Raw genomic sequence first — 17174 nt, forward strand, 5'->3', positions numbered from 1 at the left:
CTTTTTGTTTTTAAAGGGGCAGGTGGGAGAACAATTTTGCAAATACAGTGCACACAACCAGGTAGGATCTGTAATTCCCAACTCGGGTCTTTCTTTCTTTTTTTTTTTTTTTTTTTCCTTTTTCCCTTAATGTCCTCTTCCTTTTGTCCTGTGACAAAAGTCACAGTCTAGGAGAGAAGACTCGTCCCTTTTGCACTTATAATTCAAAGTTGTGAATTCATAACAAATTCGTGTATTTTCCTTCTTTTAAGCACTCTTGATGCTGTGTACAAAGTATTATGCTCATCCAAGAAGAGAAAGAAGGGGAAACAACTGTAAAATTGCAATTTAAGTGCTCTCCTAGGAGCTCTGGTAACCTTAACCTGATGGAAACACAGGAAGAGTGCTGCGTCCACTTTACAGATGAGGGAAAGGAGGCTTGGAGAAGTCAAGCCACCAGGCCAAGCTCACTGAAGCTATTAACAGTATTTACAGCAGGAATTCAACTCGTATACAAGGAGATCAGCTTTTATTTTAAATCCACCAGCTTGAAGGAACTACATACCACACAGTGATTTTAAATATCAATATAATTTCCCCAAGACATTTAGTATTATGGGGATTAATATTCACAGTTAACAACTCAATGTTTTGTTTTTTTAATATTTTTGAGAGAGAGAGAGAGCTCGCGCATGAGCGGAGGAGGGGCAGAGAGAGGGAGACACAGAATCTGAAGCAGGCTCTAGGCTCTGAGCTGCCAACACAGAGACCAATATGGGGCTCGAACCCACAAACCACGAGATCATGACCTGAGCCGAAATCGACGTTTAACCAACTGAGCCACTCAGGCACCGCTCAACCCAACTGTTAAAAAAAAAAAAAAAAAAAAAAAAGGTATGTGGTTTTAGATCCCCATCCTTCCTAATACACACTCCCAACACAAATGATTGTTCTAAACCATATCCTTGTACTGTATATATACAAAGCTCATCCTTTTAGATGGCACACCTTCTCTTCTTCCTACCCCTTCACGCTCAAATGCTCCGCCCTTCCCTCAAGCTCTGGTAAGGAATACTATAATCAACTTGAATGTACCTTCCCTACAAATCTTTTATTATTATTATTAATTATGGACTTACTTACGTTTTTCAAAATCTCAATGAGACGGTGGCAAGAAAATACCACTAAGATATCAGATTATTCCAAAACCATGAGATTGCTGAATTTCTCAAACCCAAACAGAGTTTAGCTCTCTTACTGGACTCATGTGCCCTATTCATAAACAGAAACTGTTACAGTTCACAAAACAGTAAAATAAAAGATGGGCAGGGGCTAAGGCTTACAAACAAGGAAATAAAAAATTTCCCCAGCAGCACAGATTTGACCTTCCCTACTTCCTGATAACTAGCCTAGAGTAGGAAATTCTACATTTAGTATTCCTGAGCGGTAGCTTGTGCTAAATAGCCAACACATTTTACTTCACTCCGTTGCCTGAGACAGGAAGCAATGTTGTATTATAAAAATCACACAAATGTAGTACCCATATTCTTAGAAGATCAAGGAATTTTCTCAGTGAAGAAATTGTAGTAATCCAAATCCTAGAGGACATTAGCTTCCCCTCCCCAGAAGGAATTTTTCTATTTTTCTTTTTGAGACCGATTCATCTTCACTCTTAGCAAGAAGTTAGGCATATAACAGACGTTGTCCTTTCAAGATTCCAGGTGCCATTAAGTGCACCATTCACTCTTTAAACCTATTTAATGAAGTCATGCACACTGCTACATGCTTTCACGGAACAGTCAAGAGAATTCAACCAACCTAAGTCTTCTCTGGGCAAGGCAAAGGTGATTTCCAAGTGATAACTGGGCAGATTGAAACACAGCGAATTTCTCATGCTTTTTACTTTACCACAAACCAGTGAAAGCACGATGGTTTTGGTTTTGGTTGTCGTTTTACTTTTTTTGAGTCATCTAACAAATTAAAGACAAATGTTTTTAAGTGTACACTTGGGATATCCTAAACAAAAACAACTAGGAGTATCAGTACTGGCCCATGAATTTAGGAAATAAGTAAATCAAATATATATCTAAATGGAAGGCACTAGAAATAAATCAGGAACCTGAGTTAATAACTGAGTTAAATTCACACTGAATTTTCTGATTTTTTTTTTTTTACACCACTTAAACTCTGACAAATGGACCACCACTTATAGCCACCTGATGAGAGATGAAAGGAATGGAAAAAAGTAGATTGAAACTTCAACTTTCAAAATATTAACATTTCAAAGTATCAACATCACCATTCTAAGTTTTTTTCAGGAAAATGTTCCACCTAGTATTTTAAGTTTGATTTGATTTTCATCACTGCATATATGAGACATTTTTTTTTTTTTACTCGTTTTTTTGTTTTGTTTTATGTTGTTTTTGAGGGAGGAGGGGGGCGGGGAGGAGGAGGCAGAGAAAAAGGAAGACAGAAAAGAAAACCCTAAGCAGCCCCGTGCTGTCAGCACAGAGCCCAACACAGGGCTGGAACTGGCAATCTGTGAGATCATGACCTGAGGCGAAATCAAGAATCTGATGCTTAACTGACTGAGTCACCCAGGTGCCCCATAAGGCAATTTTAAATTAAGTCCATGCTGACCAAGGGAAATCTGCCATCTTCTGACTGAAAGCAATCTCCTGCATGAAAACCAAAACTCTAATTTTTCTTCCATTCCTAGTCAATACTCAAAGAATGCAATAGCTTCTTAGAGCAGTTTGTTAAAATGAGACACGTAAGAGAACGGAGGGCAGGGAATATAGGAATTACAGAAATAGCAAAAAGTTGTTTTTTTTTTTAAGTTCATTATCTCTATTTGAGAAATGAGATTTTATTTTTTCATGAGTGCTGATTCACCACAAGAGTTACAGGTATGATAAAGGACTATGAAGGTTTAGTTATCTTTAATTAAAAAGATCTGGGTATATTCAGAAAATGCAACCAGTGTGTTAGAAAACTATGAGTAAGCTGCTGGCTTCATCATTCAGAAGCAGCATGCTGTGTGCCCAAATGGCAGGCGTGGTTTTTCTAGCTACCTCAAGGTCAATAAACTATATGGCTGACCTTTAAAACCTTGAAGGAATCATACTCATATTAGGCACCCACTGGGACCCAAAGAAATGGACCAATTGCTCAACAAATGCCTCATAATCAGCAAAAGGAATCATATGTCCCAAGGGAGAAAAAAAAAATAGATTTCCGTTATTTTCATGAAGAACTGAAAGAAAATACTAGGGGAGTTATCGCAATTCACTAGAAAATACTGACTACACAGATTGCCTTTATTGTTCCCTTAAGTTTCTGATTTTCTACATTAAAAATCTATTCCTTAATTGCCACTAACAATTTCCTTTGAGCTACTCTTTCTTCATTTCACCAGCCCTTCTAAGTCATAAATCATTGCACAAGATATATTTGCTCTTAAACATAAGCACCTGTTATTTAAGCTAAAGAAGTAGATGCAAATGAGTACATGTTTCAAACCACTCACTGTATCTTGAGGAAGTGAATTTTGCCAACACTGAACAAAGATTTTAACATTTACTTTTCTCTTAGTGTTACCAGTTAATTGAGCAGAGGTCAAGGATGATAACTGCCACTTATGAAACATGATCGTACCACGGTGGAACTATTTATTACACTCTCTGGCTGAGATGGTCTTTGGTTTAGTCACAGGTGTAGGCTGCTCAGGCAAGAGTGGCTGGCACTCTTCCTGGGGTAGTAATTCATGGAGAGTAAAATGAAGCCACGTTCATTAAAACCTTGCTCAGATTTCAAAGAGGACGCTGAAAAAAATAATGAGAAGACCCATGTAGTATAGACGTATTTTGACCCATACTTGAGATGATGCCAGTTTTTAGGAAAGAGCATGATCTGGGAAAAGGTGTGGTATTTTGGGTGCTATTATCTTCGCAGGCTTGATATCACTCTTCAAAACTTTCAGTTAATAACTATGATCACATGTAGTCTACATTTATGTATTCATTCATTGTGGAAAAAATGTATTTATCTCACCTTTTGCTGGCCAAGTCAATGGCTTTGGAAATTTGCACAAAGATTCTAAAAACTAGCTTTCAGTGCTTGTTTTCCAGGCAAATGAACTTTATTTATCACAAGCTAGAGCTCTGCTCTCAGTTACTGAGAGCTCTGCTCGGCTGGATATCATCTAAGCCCGGAAGATGCTCCCTGCTATCAGTTTGGGGCCCACCATGGTCAGCTCCAGGCTTCGTCCCCAAACCCTCCAGGCTATGCAGATGTTGTACTCTACATTTGTTTTAAAACAGAAGAAACAAGGTTAAAACCATGTGCCATGGTTTGGAATCTAAATGTTAACTATGATAAAAAGAGTAAGAGTTATCCTAATTTCATACAGAAAATGTATTTCTTTAAAATACCAAGGCATTTGGAAATCACGCTATTTTAGCACATTTTTAGAAGACAGAATTTCAGAAAACTATTTGTGAGAAGTATTTTTCTCTTTGCCACCCACCAAGGTCTCCCTGAACTGTAAGCAAATTTAATTGACCACCACAATGGCAACACTCTTCCCCAACCTTCTTTTACAAACACTGGACTTCAACTTTCCTCAGACCATCACAGAGAACAACAGTAAATGAAACTGCATGCCTATATTTCCCCATTCCACCAATCCTTTGCTTAAATGTTAAAATATAATTATGTATTTTAAATAATCAAAATTTCCAATTTTGACAGTGATCTTCTAGTTTAAAAAAACTAAACACTCAACAATAGTAAAAAAACCCTGCATGTGTAATGTAGTAAGATTTCAGTCATTTCCATTCCATTACTCTAAAAAGCACTTTGTAGTCATTTATTCTGTACCATAATTGAGAGCTTATTTGCCAAAAATCTAATGGATTTTTTATTCATTTTAAATCACCCTGGCAAGAGTTAGCACTCTTTTGAACAGGAGGTTTTAAACGCTTTCTTTCAAAAGAAAAGATGTAAAACCCTGCAAACAGACTGTAAAGGTAACAAATACTGACTTACATAGGAGATACCTTACTGTATTAAAGATTAAAAGACTAATCCTGTCGGATTAAATTTTAAGAAGGGTAATGATCAAATTGTCTACTAAGAACTGCATAGCCTGGGTAGTGTATGTAAGTGATGAATCACTAAATTCTACACCTGAAACCAATTTTACCATATATGTTAACTAACTAGAATTTAAATTCATACTTGAAAAAAAAAAAAAACAAGAATCGCATAGCAAAATATTCAATTGCCAGAGAGGTTTGGATGGAAGTCCTCCCAAGTAAGCATAATTAAAACTTATACTTAATAAGCCAACTATTTTAGAAAATGGCTTAAGACCAGTTTTGAAATGGCTAAAGTGAACCTTTGATTGCATAGGTACATGGGCTGTTATCGACAAAAAAAAAACTCCAGTTGGTACAATATATTGCATGGTAAATTTTTCAAAGCAAACATCTCCCATCACAGATACGTACCATAGCTGCATTTAACAATCAAGCAAATAAAAAATTCTTAACTGATTTAGCCCTTACTAGATTTCTCCTGAGTCATTTTTGAAATGTTTACACAACTGACTAATAAACTATATGTCTCAAGAGAAATGGAACCCACAGATCATGCTTCTTCCCAGTTTTCTGCATCTGAACATCTTTATCCAGATATCCTTGATATAATCTGGCAAAACGACACTTACATGACTCACTTGAGTATACTGATCATTTTTGGTTTTTGCAAGGGTTTTAAGAGAACTATTTTTCCAATAACAGATGCTAATAAAATGTATATGAAATATTTACTTTAAATTCAACAGAATAAAATTTAAAATGCACTAGTAAGTGCTGACAAAGAACCCCTACAGCACTTCAAATATCATGACTTAAGGACTTTTTTTTAGAATATAAATTGGGTATTGTTCTATTTTTTTTCCTATTTAGCCTTCTAAAAAAATTATCAAAAAAGAAATTCTCAGAAGCATAAAGATATTGTAATGATATTACTTCAACAAGTGTTAATTCTTAAAATTCTATGAAACTGTTCAAAAGTGTCTCTTACACTACATTATGAACCTGGGACTACTGTTTCACTTCAATAGCTAGACTCAATGGGTTAGTTTGATATCAAGGGTTCTAGCTGGAGGAGTTAGGCATTCATACAGTTGTAAAAGCTATTTGTAAACCTTGCTCACATCAAAAAGAGTATCTTATCAACCTTATCAACCAGTGTGTGTGTGTGTGTGTGTGTGTGTGTGTGTGTGAGATGTTTCTATTAAAAAGAAAATCAAGTCAAAGGATAATTATAGACAATCTAAAAAATAAAAATCATGGCACACCCACCTTCTCATAAGAGTGATTTAAAAAAAGCTTTGGCAATTTCTCAGTTAACGTCTCCTTAAGGCTTACTCTTTAACATTACCAGTGAACATGTAGTAGCAATTTTTTCTTTTTAATGTTTATTTATTTCTGAGACAGCGAGAGACAGAACAGGAGTAGGGGAGGGGCAGAGAGAGAGGGAGACACGGAATCAGAAGCAGGCTCCAGGCTCTGAGCTGTCAGCACAGAGCTTGACACGGGGCTCGAACTCACAAACTGTGAGATCATGACCTGAGCCAAACTCGGTCGCTCAACCGACTGAGACACCTAGGCGCCCCCATAGCAGTTTTTGAAGTACTTCAATACTAAGGTGCTAATGAATATTGTAAAATATTTTATAAAGGTAAGAACTACAGATGCTAAAATTATGTTTAAGCCAGATAATCATGAAGCATGTAAGTTTACTATTGAAGAAAAGTAGCATACCTCTTGAGGCCCAAATGTATTCTTAAACCCAGGGCCTCAATAAAAGATTAAAAAATGATTTGGTCATTTATTTTATTCTCCTACAGAACTGCTCCCAACAGTATGTGATTTAATTTTAATTCACCCATTTTAAAATATCCTTGGTAATAACAAATTCCAATTGCTTTGCTTGGAAGCCTATTAGCAGACTAGTTGGTATTGATATAATACTGCAGTTAATTGTACCTTCTAGATTTGGGAAACCAGGCTGCTCCGCAGCAATTCTATAAACCTAATTAGATAATGCAAAGTTAATTTTTTTTTTCCTCAAGTTTCAGCGTACTAGTTCTTATAGTCGGTGAACTGAATCAGGTCTCCCTGTTGGCATGTTTAAGTGCTTCTCGGGAGTAACGCTTTAAAATGCTACCAAGCCCAGAAGGGAATTTATAATGGAGCAGAATGAGAACATTTCTCATTTTGAAATATTCAGGATTCTTAGCAAATGAGGCAACTGAAAGCTAGTCCTTCCCTCTCCAAAGCAGCCTTAAGCCCTGGGTAACCGCAGCACACGTTACTGAACTGAAATTGCACTGCTTTCGGGATCACAGGACTGAACTAGAATTAAACAGTAGACCTCACTGTAAAAAACAAATGTTACCTGAAGTGCTGAGCAGGGAATTTGCTATTTGTTTTTTCCCTTTAGTTATACATCAGGCAAATTAACGTATGAACAACTAAAAACCACTTAATATTCCATGGATAAAGTTTCTTTTCCAACTTTAAATATTAAAATGCTGTTCTGGGGGCGCCTGGGTGGCTCAGTCGGTTAAACGTCTGACTTCAGCTCAGGTCACGATCTCAAGGTTCGTGACTTTGAGCCCCGTGTCGGGCTCTGGGCTGATGGCTCAGAGCCTGGTGCCTGCTTCTGATTCTGTGTCTCCCTCTCTCTCTGCCCCTCCCCCGTTCATGTTCTCTCTCTGTCTCAAAAATTAATAAAACGTTAAAAAATTTTTTTTAAATGCTGTTCTGGTCACAGCTGTTTAGAAGTTACTGGATTCCAGACCAGAAAGGTGCAAAAAATGCCTACTATGAATTACGATCATTTTAATATAATGTGTACGGAAGTATATATTACCACAACCACATCATTATGGTTTAGCTTAAAATATATATGTACAGATGCGTCTAAGTACACACACAGTGCAGGAGGGGTGTAGAGAGGCACCTAATTAAGGCAGAGCAGATATAATCCAAAATGTCTCAAGTTCCTCTTTGATAGTTAAGGTCTCAAAAAAACAAAACAAAAAACAAAAACAAAACCTTTTCCCTTCTTTTTGTGTTTTTCCTCTAGTGAAGGTGATTATTCATGAGACACTCGAACTTGTTTTCCTTCTGAACCAGTTTTCCTGGGTCGTCGTATAAGAGGCCACTGCAGCCCCTCCCTAGACCCCAGGACTATGTACAGGTTAGTTTAGCAGGCAGGTGAAGGAGCTTCCACAGCCACTTACGGCATCCTCAACTGTGATCAATTCTCGCCCAAATGTTGCAATATTTGAAATTGCTGATGGTCCTGTCCTTAAGTTATCTTTGCCCAATGTTTTCTACAGGGCAATATTCTCTAAATCATTCTAGTTCAGCCTATGCCTCCTTTCATCCCTCCCTCTCCCAGGACCTGAAGGAAGGCATGTTCCAGGTTTCTTTTTTCCTACCCATGTTTTTCTCCTCTAGCCGTGCATATGCCCTTCATTTACCAATCCAGTCCTCAGGCTTCAGACGTATTCCTACCACTGATCTGCATACTTTGCATCCAGTCCTGATCCTATTCTTAGCTCCGTCTACCTGGTAGACACCGCCTACAAAATATGACATGCCCCTCCCCCCTAAAAATACTACATGCCCAAACCAAACCAAAGTTTTGTGTTACAGCCTCCAAATCGACACAGCCTCTAGACCAGCACTTCTCAAAATATGATCCCTGGACCAGCAATGGCGGAACTGGATACAAATGCAGATTCTCTGCCCTACCTCAGGCCTATTGATTCTGGGCAGGAGGCAAATACTTTAACACACCCTATAGGTGAGGTGAGGCCTACTGAAATTTGAAAAGCCCTGCTTTAGACAGTTCTATTCCTTAAAGGCATCAGCATCCTCCCCTTCTAGGTCCATCCAAAGGTTCCTCCTCCCACCAGCTAAGTCTACTTTTATAATCTCTCTCCTTAGATTCACTGTCTTGTTCCCTCTCCTATCTTAGGCTTCATCATGTCCTATGAAACATTTCTCTCCTCACTGAAATTCAGCCTGTACTGTTTCCAGATTATTCCCCAAAGCCCAGCTCTGGCCATTCACTGTATTTAGTCTTCCAGGGTTCAGATTCTGTTGGTCTTTCTAGGGTTCTCTGTCCCATTCTTCCACACCCGAATCCCATCTTCCAGCCACACACTCCCCAGGATTTGCTTCAATCTTTCATGCCTTTGTACATACCATTCCTCTGGCCTCACACACTTGTCCCTCCAACATGCCCTTTCTAAGGGTCTGACTGCATCCAGTCTTACGGACTAGATGCGGCCTTCTCTGTGATCCCACAGAACCCAGTGGACTTAGCTAATACAGTTCTTGCCTCACCACGGCAACCTCTTGCCCAAAAAGTCATTACTCGTTTTGTTTATCTAGGACCACACAGTGAGTGAGAGGGCCATACAATTTATCACTCAATCCAAGGCCCTGCTTACATCTGCAAGCTTATCAAGTACTGTACTCCCTTTAAACTCACCATGCCAACCTCAGGGGCTTTGCACTTCCTGTTCCGTCTGCCTAGGACATTCTTCCCTCAGAATTACATTAGAGACTTATTCTTTGGGCCTCTGCTCAGCCACTGCCTCCTGACCTTCCCTGCATGATCCCCATGCCCCTTTCTCCTTCATGTTATCCTGTATTGTCTTCAGTGTTTCTATTTGAAATTACCTCCCTACTGTCTTTATGTCCCCTTTTCAATGTAGTACACTTTAAGTGAGTCTAGTTTGTTAAAATCTGCGGTGTTTGGTCAGAGAGCATCACTCTGAGGTCCAAAAATGGGAGATTGAATCTGGCTCTACCACTTACTAAGGAAGTGACCTCAGGCAAAGAGCTCACCTCTCTAACTCAGTGGTCTCCTCCATAAAGTGACGATGACATCAGACTTGCATTAGAGGGCTGTTGTTACAATTAAACAACATAATACAGGTAGAATGCTTACCTGGCACAAAGGATTCAAGGTATGTTATCTATTACCACTGCTATTATTACTTGCTGCTCAATGGTATCTCCAATGCCTCGAGCAATACATGGTACTTAGTAGACAAGCAATAAATATTTGAAATACTTGAGAGTTGGTAAGTAAATGGATGTCACCACCCCCTCAACTCCAAGCTTTCCAAAAAGCTCCTCTAAGTGCTGAATTAATGACACCCCAACCCTGTTCCTTGGCCTACCTTCAAAATGTGGCCCGAACTTACTTTCCCGATCTTACCTTCCATCGCTTTTCTCCAATAAAAACCAGACTTTTCTTCTGGTCTCACCATATTCTTTCAGTATACAATGTGCTTCCCTGCGTCTCTCCCCCAAATCCCACCGCCACCCAGGTCTAGCCCAACGCCATGCTCCTGCTTCTTGCCTCTGAACACCCGCCTCCCACAACCGTGCGAGAACTTCCTTTTTATGACTGTTACATATTCACACAGATGATCTCACTTATGAGAAGAGCTCTGAGTCTGTGTCCTTTTGTCATTTCTCCATCTCCACTGCCCAGCCCAGTGCCTTGTGGAAAGCCCTCAACACGTTATTTTGAGCAAATGGATGGTTGGAAGTTGGGAGCTTCTGTAAAAAGGCTTATAGATTAACCAGCCTTATATATCAAAAGAAAACTGCAATTATTACACCTACTGTGTGGTTATCAGGTCAAGACCTGAGGAGCATCTTTATTATGTCAATACATTTTACCCTCTCCACTGTACCATATAGCATCTCTAATGTCTAGAGCCACGGATGGCATTTAGGAAACAATAAATACGTGACATCTCCTAGGGGTGCCTGGGTGGCTCAGTCGGTTAAGCCTCCAACTTCAGCTCAGGTCATGATCTCACAGTTGGTGGGTTCGGGCCCCGCGTCAGGCTCTGTGCTGTCAGCTCAGAGCCTGGAGCCTACTACAAGTTCTGTGTCTCCCTCTCTGTCCCTCTCCCTCTCATGCTCTGTCTCTCAATAAATAAATAAACGCTAAAAAAATAAATAAAAAAAAATATATATATATCCTAATTCTTAAAGGATTCTGTCCACATCATTAATACGTATTTCACCCTCTCGCCCATCCCCCTCTTCCACCATACAAAATCCAACTATAAAATCATTCCTTCCATAGACTCAAGCTATGTCCTTTTTATCCTAGAAACTCTAAATTCTTAATTTAACCACTTCTCTCCTTCTGCCAGATTGTACATTCATTCTTCAGGGATGAAAAGTCAGAATTCAAAACACGAACAAAGACAATGATCTAGGTGGAAGTCAAGTAATCACAATCATTTTCCTCCATTCAAGAGCCACTCAAATCTTGCTGTTCTTCTAACTCGAGTTAGAATTTACAAATATTCTGTTTACAAATGGTCCGAGCTCAGAATTCTGATTTTTCACGTTGCATTATTTTCTTTCTCCTTCTGTCTCCAATTTGCGATTGCTGATCTAACACAGCTTATATTAAAACCAAATCATAGCCTACAGCTTATCTCCCATTCCATGCAGCCAGTCTCAGTCACAAAATAGTTATCCAAATTCAACCGCTATTTAACAGTTCTCATTCTTCTCTTTCTAATAATTGTGCACTCCCTGGATGACTATTCTCCACCTTCTCCACCTACTGATCTGGCTATTAACAAAACATATTCTGTGACAACCCTCTTAGTGTTTCCTTATATTGCTACTGGATTAAGGAAGAAAGGAAAGAAACCAGGCTGTGAGAGTACTGCACCTTTTTCTTTAACTAGAATGAGATCCCTTTACAGCAGAGACTTTTATTTGAGGTATTCTTGGTATTCTCCAATGGGGTCTTCCTGGAAGGGAGGTGAAGATTGTGGTAGTTAACAGGATTGATGCCTGACCTTTGACCACTGGGTGGGCAACACTTCCACAAAATCCACAGATTTAGAATTCTTAGGAATTTGTGCATTTCTAGGATGCCCAGACCTAAAGGGGGAGACATAAATGAATGCTTCAGCACCTTGGTAGATGGGGGAGATACTCATGGAATCAGCTACCCCAAGAAACATAAATCCTGCCTTCAAGGGACTCGTCAGTGGTTCGCAGGGATATGTGAATGCTTCTGATTCCCCACACAGAAGAAAGCACATGTACATAAAAGTCTGCATTAATTTCAGGAGATCTATAAACCTTAGATTTCTTAGTCTTGGCAATGTGGGAGTTTTCATTGCAGGTGTGGAGGCAGGACAGCAAAACAGAACAAAAACCAATTCTGAGGCATTTCCACTGGGGAAGTGAGACAACAGTGACCACTTAAGATGCTACACTTCTCCTAAGTGATAGCTCCATTCCTAATAACATAAATGGAGCTTTCATTTGGAATAAAATCTTAAGGTCAAGGGCACTCTTTCAGGTTGCAACAAATCACCATGGAGATAAAGGGTCAGGTAAGGTAGAATTTGACTGTGACTGGGTAATCAATTCAGTCACTCCTCCTCGTTCAAGCAATACTCCTTTCAAAGGGTCTTAGCTTGCTTATCACCTAAAACCTCTCAGCCCAGGGATGATTCCTGAATTAGCCCCACTATGCAGTACATAGAATCATCAGTACACCTGCAGCTTCTCATCAGCGCCGAATTTGCTATAACCAAACCACTGAAGATCTCTCAATATTTCCATTACAAACCTTTACTGTCAGAGGCTTAGGATTCAACGTGAAACACTCCCGGCTAAAACCTGGGATATGGGGTCTGGAGATACTATAATTTAATTAAAGGAATGCTCTGTACTTTGCAAGTACTAAACAGATGGCCTTAATAAATGCTGACCTGAAACTATCCAGAAGACAAAGCCTAAAAAAAGCAAGACTTCCCATCACCATAAAATATAACAAAAATGTAGGAGTGCTTGGCCTCAGAACTTTCAGTGTAGCAAGTAATCCATCATCCTAAACCTTCTGACACCTTCTCCTCCCCTCCCACAACCAATCACCTAGTCCTGACACCTTTGCATCTTTAATAGTTCTTGAATCAATTCTCCACTTCCACTGTCACCCGGCCAAGCCAAGCAATATCATGTCCCACCTGAACTATTATAACCTCCAACAGGACTCCTACTATCTGCTTTGGCTGTAAATCAATTCCTACTTCCTGCAGGCAGCCAAAATGATCTTTCCAAAACACAAATCTGATCACATCTCCCCTACTTAAAAATCCTTCAATCGCTTCCTGTGGCTCTAAAGGCCTAATCTTTAGCATGTCTACAAGACCCATACTACCTTTGCATCCTCACTCCACCTCTCCCTCTTACTCTCTGTGTTCTAATGATATTGGTCTTCTTCCAGTTCCTCAGTTCACCATACTTTCTCCTACCTCAGGATCTTTGCACATACTTCTCCCTCCCTCTCAGGAATGCCCTCCTCGCACATCAGATCAACAACTATCTGTTCAAATCTTCAGATTTCAACTCAAAAGTCATTTCTTCAGGTAAGACTTTTATGATCAAGTTCCTGTTTTCTTCTCCCCTATGGCTTTTCTTCACAGCATGTAGTATTAATTTTTATTTGCAGATTTGTGTAGTCTTATTAATGTGTTTTTTTATTTCCCCACAAAGCTGTAAAATCTAGGAGCTTGGGGTAAGGCATATTTCCTCAACAACTAGCATTACTACATAGTAGGCACTCAAAAATGTTAAGTAAATCAAGTCAAACACAACAGAGTACAATTTGAACAGTAAGATTACCTTTCACGTCATTCACCTCAGAGAAACGGCAAAAGGCCTAGAGGTAGGAAGGAAATAAGAAATGTGTTTCTCCAGGCACATGGGTGGCTCAGTCGGTGGAGAGACTGACGTCAGCTCAGGTCATGATCTCACCATCCGTGAGTTTGCGCCCTGCGTCGGGCTCTGTGCCGACAGCTCAGAGCCTGGAGACTGCTTCAGATTCTGTCTCTCTCTCTGCACCTCTCGCCCACTCACAGTCTCTCAAAAGTAAATAAACAATAAAAGATATATATATTAAAAAAAAAAAAAAAAAGAAAGAAATGGGTCTCTCATCCTGACCGTGGGTAATATGTTTTGCAATAATGACCTCATCCACTGGACAGATATAAAGAAGTAGTCCAGGTTGAAAAAGAAAAGAAAAAAAAAGAAAAAAGACCAGGTTGCTACAGACTTTGTTGCCTAGAACATTGAAAGTACAAGACAAAAAGTGGCACAGGGTGGAGCCATGAGAACAAGCTTGCCAGAGTAGAGGCAGAACCTTTATTCGGTAGATTGCTCTAGCCTATTTCAAGCCATTTACAGGGATTTATAGGGATCCAAAAAGCCCACATGTGGATCAGCATTAAGGGAGAGGCAGGTGTCTCACAGTGGGTGGAGATGTCTGCAATCATAATCAAAGGAAAAGAAACAGAAGGGGGAAGGGAGAGAGTCAAAATCTGAGTACTCGTCAGAATCTTCCCCAAAAGCAACGTTCTTCTAGAGCGAGATCTCAGAAGTTCTTAGGACAGTTCTTAGTAAAAGGAGGCAAAAGTCCCTTGTTTATGCTCTTAATGATTTATAAGCTATGCCTTAAATTGCTTAGTTAACGTTTGTCTGTAAAATTAATAAAATGGTTTGGCTTTCCTGATACGTGATCATTCTTTTCAACGTTAATTACATTTAAAAGTCTTAATAAGCTAGCTTCGGTCTTTGGCAAATGGTAGAAATTACAATGGACCCAATGACAAACTATCGAGAAAGTTGGACCAAAAATCAGGTATCACCACCCGCTACTGAGCGATTAGCATCGTGGCTGGGCACTTATTATATACCCACTATAGTAAGGTATTTCAAAAGAGAGAGGCTTTGGTACAGATCCTCCACCGCCTCTTTAAAAGACTTGTCATTTGAACTGCAAGACATTCTGAATATGGCAAGTTTTGTCAAACTGTCCTCAGTTTCTCTCCCAGAAAATGGGGCTTTAGCCTTTCCAGCTCTCTGGAAAAAAAGGCCATTTGATGACTTAAATTACTCTCCATTGCAATATTGTTATCTTTTATCATTTTGAAAGCAAAATCAAAGAGAGGTCACCATCGGTCCATGAGATCCGAGAGGCTTGAAACCACAAAGACAATGAAGAGGGAAACTTGGTACTTTGCATTATCATTAACTTAGATGATACAGATAGGAATCCACTCTAGATACCATAAAGAGATTCCAAGGCAGCGAAGTCTAAAAAATACTAAAACTTAAAAGGGTAAATCTAATTTCATCATATAGGGTGAAACTGATACGGAAATCTCTTCCTAGCATTCTTATTCTTGAAAGAGAGCCTTCTCACCCAACTTCTGATGCTGTTAGTGCTAAGTTAACAAAGGAGATCACACAGTAGGTACTATTTACTACAGAGCACAACTCCTCCCAAGGCCCTTGGGCCGCTTCAGTGGCCCTGAACTCTTCACTTCACGCCTGTCTCACCCCGCCAAGGGCAGCTGGCCCAGGGGGCTCTCCGGGCTCCGGGATGAGGAAGGGGAGGGGTGCGACGGGTTCTCTTCTGGGTGCGGATCAGGCCGGGGGCCGAGGCCGGTACGCAGCCAACCAGCTGGGTCGGCGAAGCCGCAGTCGCCGCGGCCCCTTCCCGGCGCGGCTCGCGGTAACTAACGTTCCGAGGCGCCTGACTAAACCCTCAAAAGCAAGGGAGTGTCAAAGCTAACACTCGCGCCTTGGGCGGCAGACAAATGCGTCCCAGCGGAGAAGCCGGGAGCTTCGCGCCGCGGCGCCCCTCGGCGTCGGGCTGGGCGAGCAGGCAGCCAACGCCAAGCGGCGGGGCGCCGGCACAAGTTAGTTTTCCGGCCCGAGCAGCCCTGCCACCGCCCGGGAAGAGGAACCGGCCCCACGTCCCGCGGACAGAGCCGCCGGGAGCGAGCGAGCGGGAGGGCGACGCCGCTCGGGAAGAAGGGACTTCCCCGCGCGGCGTGGACCGCCGTGGAGGGGCCCCCCCGAGCCGGCGGGGACGCCCCTCAGCCACCCGGGGCCAACCGTCCCTCCCCTCGCCGGGGAAGCGAGAGGAAGGGCCGGTCCAGGGCGAGGCCTCCGCCGCACATCGCACCCCGTCTCCCCGCGACCGGAGTTGGGAGGGGGAGGCGGCGCTCTCCGTACGAGCCGGAGGCGGGGCGCCATCTCCCTCCCACTCCCGGCAGGCAGGCGGGCCGGGGGAGCCCGGGGCTGCGAGCATCCCGGACGGGCGGTGGCGGGAGGGAAGACTACACCGAGGGGCCTGGTCCCGAACGGCGGTGATGGTAGCGGCAGCATCTCGCCTCCTTCGGGCCTGCACGCGCCACAGGCCGCAGCCTGGACCAACCCGGCGTCCCCCGGCCGCGACCGCGGCGGTTCCCGCACTGAGGAGTCTGGGGTCGGGGGTCGGGCGGCCGCGGCCCCCGCTCTCCTCCCGCTGCGCCCCGCAGTCCCGGCGTGGAGCGCGGCCGCGGCCAGCGGAGCCCCGGGGCGGGGAAGCGCGGGAGGAAGGGGCGGCGAGGGGGCGGGCCGGCGGCTGGTAGCGGGGGACCCGGTGCGCGGGGCTCGGCGCCCCAGATCGGCCCGCGCTGCGCCAGCACCACCTGCGGAGCTGCAGCGCAACGCCGCGCCCCGACCCTGCCGCCCCTGCTCCCGCCACGCGCGCGCGCAAACAAAACAAGTTGCAGGTCGCCGCCGCCGGAGGGGGCGGGCGGGTCACTCACCCTCATCCTGCTCAGCGGGCTTGGGTCGTCCGGCCGCGGGGACAGGGAAGACCAGAGGACTACTAGCCCCAGGAAGCTTCCCACCACCAGTAAACTGCGTAAGATGAACCCAATCTTCAGCCTCATCTTCCTCCGCCGGCGAGAGACACAGAGCCCGGCGCAGCCGCCGCCACAGCTCTCCCCTCCCTCCTTCCCCCTCCTCCGGCTCTCCACCTCCTCCCTCCCCCACCCCTACCGCTTCGGCTGCCGCCCTCTCCGCTGCCTGCCCTTTCCAGCTCCAGATCCGGAACTCCCCTTGGCTCTACCTTCCCCCGGGCTCTTCCCTCCGCCCCCTCCCCGCGGCTCGCCGGCTCGGACCGCGCTCCGCCGCCGGCGCTCCCCCCGCCTCCCTCCGGCGGCCTCCGCAGAGCTCCAACCGACCCTTGTGCCTCGCTCCTCGCTCTTC

At 43.0% G+C, this 17174-nt stretch overlaps 1 protein-coding gene across 1 annotated transcript in view; it reads right to left on the bottom strand.

The window, feature by feature from the left end:
* The window catches only part of GALNT7 (polypeptide N-acetylgalactosaminyltransferase 7), a 149029-nt gene extending 132108 nt beyond the window's left edge, over positions 1-16921 (bottom strand). Inside the window, exon 1 of the mRNA XM_030312753.1 lies at positions 16730-16921. Within this exon, the coding sequence (XP_030168613.1) occupies positions 16730-16855 (126 nt within the window). The 5' untranslated portion in view covers positions 16856-16921. The remainder of the gene's footprint in view (positions 1-16729) is intronic.
* Between the last annotated feature and the right edge of the window lie 253 nt (positions 16922-17174).

The sequence above is a fragment of the Lynx canadensis genome, chromosome B1 (genome assembly GCF_007474595.2).
Source record: "Lynx canadensis isolate LIC74 chromosome B1, mLynCan4.pri.v2, whole genome shotgun sequence".
In the NCBI taxonomy this organism is placed as follows: Eukaryota; Metazoa; Chordata; class Mammalia; order Carnivora; family Felidae; genus Lynx; species Lynx canadensis.